Raw genomic sequence first — 7,500 nt, 5'->3', positions numbered from 1 at the left:
GTTCAAAGAAGTTCGTAGAAACCAAAGTAATATTATCATTGTTATCATTATTATTATTACTTGCTAAGCTACAACCCTGGTTGGAAAAGCAGAATGCTATAAGCCCAAGGGCTCCAACAGGGAAAATACCCCAGTGAGGAAAGGAAGCAAGAGAAAATAAAATATATTAAGAACAGTAACAACTTTTAAATAAACATTTCCTTTATAAATTATAAAACTTTAACAAAACAAGAGGAAGAGAAATAAGATAGAAAAGTGTTCCCGAGTGTACCCTCAAGCAAGAGAACTCTAACCCAAGACAAGTGTAAAATATTTACCGGTGTACACAAATCTAACAGATAATCAATTTGCCTATATTTCCAAAGTCTTTTAAGGCATCAAAATCACCTATTCTCTATTTCCAGGTGAGATTAGGCGAAATCTGACCAAGAGGTCCGTCCAACGCCATCTGTGAACCAAACTTCTAAACTCGAGCAAAATGTCGATGCAAATGGGAGACAGCAGTGATATGATCTACGGATCGAGGTGAGATAGTGTTTCATTTTTTTACTATTTTTTTATTAATTTGATACATTTTTTTGGCTGTTTTGGCCCGGTGCTGGGGGCAAGGGACCATTCTGTACAGATGTGTAACCGAGTAAAAAAATTAAGAAATGGTTTGGTAGCAAAATAGAAGTGAGAAGGCTATAAGGTAAGTGCAGTTAGGATTAAAGGGGCGCTGAAAAGATGATGTGGTAACATCCCTAGTTGGTGATCGCCAGATTAGGGTTCGAGTCCTGCTCGAACTCATTAGTTTCTTTGGTCGCTGCAACCTCACCATCCTTGTGAGCTAAGGATGAGGGTGGGGAGGGCTTTGGGGGAGCCTGTAAGTCTATCTGCTAAGTCACCAGTAGCCATTGCCTGGCCCTCCTTGGTCCTAGCTTGGGTGGACAAGGGAGCTTGGACGCTGATCATATTTATATATGATCAGACTGCCATTCATGAGTAGCCTTTTAACTTTTATAGTGAACCATATAATGTTTAGTTTTACCGCCTCTTCATACAGTGGTGAAAATTCGGTAAAGTTGTATTGTTACATTTGATGTACATTACACGTTGCCAGCACTGGTTACTGTATTTTTTTATGAGACATAGTCTTTGCAACGGCGCCTCCAAAGTTTATCTAACTATACTTGTTTGTATTTTCCTCAGTTTATTATACATTCAAGAAGGTAATGTATAGAGAAGAAAAGGCTCGTTTAACGATTATATATTGTTTCCCCAGTATGTTTTCCCCACTCAAAACCCCGAGTTCCCACTGGGGGTTCCCCATTATCGTAGGATATAGATATAGATATATATATATATATATATATATATATATATATATATATATATATATATATATATATATTTATTTATTTATTTCTGAAACTATTGATTTGCGACGGGAACGAGTGTCATTTTCGAAGAGAGCGCAATTTTTTTCTATAAGAAAAAGTTATTTTTCTAGGTTACCATGCCCTGTAATACACTACAATAATACCGAAAATTCTCGTAATTTACGAATATTTAAAACTGAATTCTATGAGTTTAAGATTTAAATATAAAAATTAGTTTATCAATAGAAATAGGCTACCTATAAACCCATACAAGACATATGAACCAAGATATGTCTATTGTATTTTCTAGAGCTTTCAAGACTATACAGTGAGCTCCCACTAGACACCCAAAAAGATTGAAAATATTAAGTCTTTCAAGAAGAAACTGAAGACTGTTTTCCAGGTGCTTCGATAATGGGGATGAGATAATCCACGAGAAATTTGCAGTGTGAAATGCTGAATGCCTTGGAATGTATATGATAAAATGAATTACGAAAACAACCCTGCTGTATAGGGTAAAAAAAAAAAAAAGCAGCCCGTAACATACAGATATTAACAATTGAGAAACTCCATAAATAAAAAAATATAAATTTTCTTCTTTTTACTTAATGAAACATTAATATTTCCCAAAAATCACTTGTCTTTTATTCGTGGGAGGAAATACTAAAATCATTTAGCGAATTTATAGGTTTAAGCTACGGATTATAGGTGGGATAAAACATAAAACTGCTACCTAACCTAACCTAGGGTTCCAGGTTCTCCTTACTTAACAAGGTGAAGGTTTTGGACCTTACTCACCTTTCCGTGTTCCCTAGTCTAACCTGCCAAGCTTTATTACTTCTAAACATTCAATTACACCCTTATGTACTTAGGCTAGGCCTATTGTCATTACTTTACTCTGAATACTAAATAGAAATGATAGTTCGTATTACAGTAGCCTACATTTTGCTTTTGGGTAAAGCCGGTAGATAATACAACTGTATAAGTCTTTACTGAGTCTGGCTGATATATAAACAACAAAATAACGATTTCAAATTATTAGATATAGCGTAAAACTTACAGAAGCATTGGGAGTTAAGAGAGCACACAACGAGCGCCCACACTACACAAGTCCTCAACGTCAACTGATAAGATTGAAGTTGGACTTGACTTCGAAGTTTTAACTAAAAGTTCTAAAACTATTTTCTAAAAACCAGGCTTACCTTACTAAATATGACTTAAATACATAAAATAAAAAAAAAAGTCATTTCAAATTCCTGCATCATCCCAGTTTCCATAATTAAACTTTTTCTTTCTAATTTACAGTCTTTTCTTACCCACAATGCAACGCTACAAATAAACTGATCGGAAGCCAACCCGATAGTGACAAACTTTGGTGACAAACATCAGCAAACATTTCAGTTATAATTAGTTTGAGATATTTCATTCAGTGACAAACATCAACAAACATTTCAGTAATAATTAGTTTAAGATATTTCATTCAATAAACGTTTTTGTAATAATTGGTTTCAGATATATATTAAAAAAAGTTTCAATAATCATTAATTCCTAATATTGAATTAGTTCTTCAAATTGTTCAGATAAACATTTTAATATCATTGAGAATAATTCAATATCCTCTTCGGGTTCAAATATACATAAACATTTTAGACCTTTTCTTACATATTGCCCTTAACCAAAAATGCTGGTCAAATGTATGCTTCAACTGTTTAGGGAGGAATTTGATTATAGGCCTAGACTTTTTTTTTTTTTTCCAAAAATCAAGGACGCATCTGTTTATAATACATAAGACATCTGACATGAGACAAAGGGATCAGACGTCTCCAATATTAAAGTTATTAAAGTAATCCATCGTCCCAACCTTGTCAGAAAATAAAATATAGGAAGATGCGATGGGCAGAGGGAAACATCTATAAATAAATCATCTTGACATTAGAATTCAATAATACATCTTACTCATGTGCCCTCAAATATGGTAGAGAGAGAGAGAGAGAGAGAGAGAGAGAGAGAGAGAGAGAGAGAGATGGAAGCAGGTAGTCCCTTTTTTCATGGGAACTTCGTTCATAATTATGTTGGCTTCGCGCTAGCTACCAGACTCCCTTGCTCTGGTGTAGACCTCTGATCTCTTCGAACAAGATGTACTTAAGACTATGGCTACCCACTCTTCTTCTATTTAAAGATAGGACTACCAAGAGAAACATTAAAGCCTCTAACGACATTTTGAACGTACTGATGCCAAAATCCTTAAAAGAGTTTTATTTTCGAATCTCTCGCTCGTAGGCCTACATATAGCCTACTAACTGATTTACACTGGCTGCCGATTAAAGCGAGAATTGAATTTAAAATATGTACATTAACCCACTAAGTTATCAGAACCGGTCGTCCAAAATACCCAAGAGAATTGCTACATATTGCTCAGCCAACAAATCGTGTTGACACGAGAATAGTTACTTTTGCTATAGTAAGTAGCTCTTTTAGGAGAATGACAATCCAAAATCAAACCTTCGTTCTCTAGTCTTGGGTAGTGCCATATCCTCTGTACCATGGTCTTGCACTTTCATAGGTTAGAGTTCTCTCTCTTGAGGGTACACTCAGGCTCACTATTCTATATGTTTCCTTATTTCCTTTCCTTTTAAGGCTTATAACATCCTGTTTTTTCCAGCTATGGTTATAGTTAAGCTTTGAGTAATCTCCCCTATATAATAAAGAGCAAGTGTCTGGCTATATATATATATATATATATATATATATATATATATATATATATATATATATATATACTATATATATATATATATATATATATATATATATATATATATATATATATATATATATAGATAGATAGATAGATGGATAGATAGACATATATATATATATATATATATATATATATATATATATATATATATATATATATATATATATATATATAGATATATATATATATATATATATATATATATATATATATATATATATATATATATATACAATAATAGTGACATTGCCAGAAGTATAACTACACAGTCTCTCCCCGTCCATCAGATAGGGGGAGACGGAGCAGTCATACCCAGGTGAGAGGGGATGCGTGTGTATGCGTATCTATCCAAATATTTAGCCGTCATTTTAGAAGGGTCACGTACAAAAATAATGATAATAATAATAATAATAACAATAAAAATAATAATAATAATAATAATAATGATAATAATAATAATAATAATAACAACAACAACAACAACAACAACACCAGTAATAATAATAATAATAATAATAATAATAATAATAACAATAATAATAATAATAATTATGATAATAATAATAATAATAATAATAATAATAATAATTATGATAGTAATACTAAATATAATAATAATAATAATAATCATAATAATAATAATAATAAGGATAAGAATATTAATAATAATAATAATAATAATAATAATAATAATAATAATAATAATAATAATAATAATAATAATAACAGATGTACACTGATATATAATTGGTCACTGCTTCCCACAGCTCAGGCGGTGTCTTGGGCCGCATCAGGAGCCGGTCAGGACGGGAGAAAATCATTTGGGCGGTCAACATTGCCTTGGGCATCACTGTCTTCGGTTTCATCATCGGCGTTGCTGTCATACGGTCCAGAAGTGAGTCTCGCTTCATTTTTCATAGTGATCATTATCATCATCATCATCTCCTACGCCTATTAACGCAAAGGGCCTTGGTTAGATTTCACCAGTTGTCTCTATCTTGAGCTCTTAAATCAAATCTTCTCCATTCATCATCGTCATCATCATCATCTCCTCCTACGCCTATTAACGCAAAGGGCCTCAGTTAGATTTCGCCAGTCGTCTCTATTTTGAGCTGTTAAATCAATTCTTCTCCATTCATCATCATCATCTCCTACGCCTATTGACGCAAAGGGCCTCAGTTAGATTTCGCCAATCGTCTCTATTTTGAGCTTTTAAATAAATACTTCTCCATTCATCATCATCATCTCCTACGTCTATTAACGCAAAGGGCCTCTGTTGGATTTCGCCAGTCGTCTCTATCTTCAGCTTTTAAATCAATACTTCTCCATTCGTCATCATCATCATCTCCTACGCCTATTGACGCAAAGGGCCTCAGTTAGATTTCGCCAGTCGTCTCTATCTTCAGCTTTTAAATCAATACTTCTCCATTCGTCATCATCATCATCTCCTACGCCTATTGACGCAAAGGGCCTCAGTTAGATTTCGCCAGTCGTCTCTATCTTCAGCTTTTAAATCAATACTTCTCCATTCGTCATCATCATCATCTCCTACGCCTATTAACGCAAAGGGCCTCAGTTAGATTTCGCCAGTTGTCTCTATCTTGAGCTTTTAAATCAATACTTCTCTATTCATCATCTCCTCAGCCATGTAGGCCTGTGTCTTTCAGCTCTTCTAGTGCCTTGTGGAGCCCAGTTGAACGTTTGGTGAACTAATCTCTCTCGGGGAGTGCGAAGAGCATGCCCAAACCATCTCCATCTACCCCTCATCATGATCTCATCCACATATGGCAGTCGAGTAATCTCTCTTATAGTTTCATTTCTAATCCTGTCCTGACATTGAACTGCCATTATCATTATGATCATTATAGTCGTGATCGTCATCATGCATGAGCATTATAATCAAGATTATGACATTATAATCGTGATCAAGAATTTAATCATTAAAATCATGTTCATCATCATTATGATAATCATGATCATCATCACTACACGGTAATTTTGATCATTTTAATCATCGGGATCATCATTTCATTATTATTATTATTATTATTATTATTATTATTAATTGCTAAGTTACAACCCTGGTTGGAAAAGCAGGATGCTATAAGCCCAAGGGCTCCAACAAGGATAATAGCCAGTAGTAGTAGTAGTAGTAGTAGTAGTAGTAGTAGTAGTAGTAGTAGTAGTAACTAGATCCATTCAATTGCCTGTGATAACTATACACAACTTTGATTCCCTCCCTCAACCCTTCCTTTATATTACCATTAATATTAGAATTACGAGGCAAAAAAAGGATAGAAAACTGATGTCTCCGTCTTCATTGCTGCTCAAAATCTTCATGAATGGGGGAAAGTGAGATGACAAATGTATGAGAGCTTGAGAGAAAAGAAGATGGGTTAGGAATGAATGAATTTTATAATGATTTTCTTATAATTCTGACCATCCTTTTCGATCAGACCTTCCCGGATAGTTCCATCCTGTTCATAATACTAGGCATGCATTTAATTCTAATAGTTAGGCATTTCTCCACCATGAGGTTTAATACTACACAGTACTCTAGAAGTTTTATTCCAGCTGTGACCAAGTTGTGGAATGATTTTCCTAATCAGGTGGTTGTATCAGAAGAACTTCAAAATTTCAAACTTGCAGCAAACGTTATGTTGGACAGGCTGACATAAGTCCTTTTATAGTTTATAAATGAAATATCTGTTTTAATGTTGTTAATGTTTTTGAAATATTCTATTTTAATACTTCAGTGCTTCTTATATTGTTTATTTATTTCATAATTTCGTTTCCTCACTGAGCCATTTTTCCATATTAGAGCCCTTGGGCTTTTAGCAGCTTGTTTTTCCAACTAGAAATGATAATAATAATAATAATAATAATAATAATAATAATAATAATAATAATAATAATAATAATAATAATAAACTTTAGATGTTTGTAAACAAAATTCACGAGAGTCCATTTCAGTCATTATTCTTCACTGTCTCACAGTAAGAGAATTTTTTTATCTATTAAAATCTAATTCGTAATTTATAATTGAAATAGCATTGACCATTTGAGTTTATGATGCTTCAAAGATAGTAAGAAAGTGTAACATTGAATAACTCACTGGCCCAAACACGTGGCTATGACTGTTGATTCTTAATCAAGAAAGTGTGACATTGAATAACTCACTGGCCCAAACAGGAGGCTATGACTGTTGATTCTTAATCAAGAAAGTGTGACATTGAATAACTCACTGGCCCAAACAGGAGGCTATGACTGTTGATTCTTAATCAAGAAAGTGTGACATTGAATAACTCACTGGCCCAAACCGGTGGCTATGACTGTTGATTCTTAATAAAGAAAGTGTGACATTGAATAACTCACTGG

General features: G+C 33.5%; 1 protein-coding gene and 1 long non-coding RNA gene across 4 annotated transcripts in view; one reads left to right on the top strand and one right to left on the bottom strand.

Annotated features, from left to right (window-relative positions):
- Positions 1-2,509, bottom strand: part of LOC137660193 (uncharacterized) — an 86,349-nt gene extending 83,840 nt beyond the window's left edge. For all 3 annotated transcript variants that reach the window (XR_011047652.1, XR_011047654.1, XR_011047653.1), the window contains exon 1: positions 2,422-2,509. This is a non-coding gene — a long non-coding RNA (uncharacterized lncRNA). The remainder of the gene's footprint in view (positions 1-2,421) is intronic.
- LOC137660192 (dual specificity protein kinase shkD-like) overlaps positions 1-7,500 on the top strand; it is an 11,611-nt gene that overhangs the window by 3,091 nt on the left and 1,020 nt on the right. Inside the window, exons 2-3 of the mRNA XM_068394900.1 lie at positions 405-525; positions 4,890-5,017. Of these exons, the coding sequence (XP_068251001.1) occupies positions 479-525; positions 4,890-5,017 (175 nt within the window). The 5' untranslated portion in view covers positions 405-478. The remainder of the gene's footprint in view (positions 1-404; positions 526-4,889; positions 5,018-7,500) is intronic.

The sequence above is a fragment of the Palaemon carinicauda genome, chromosome 20 (assembly GCF_036898095.1).
Source record: "Palaemon carinicauda isolate YSFRI2023 chromosome 20, ASM3689809v2, whole genome shotgun sequence".
Lineage (NCBI taxonomy): Eukaryota > Metazoa > Arthropoda > Malacostraca > Decapoda > Palaemonidae > Palaemon > Palaemon carinicauda.
This window is presented reverse-complemented; position numbering and strand designations above follow the sequence as displayed.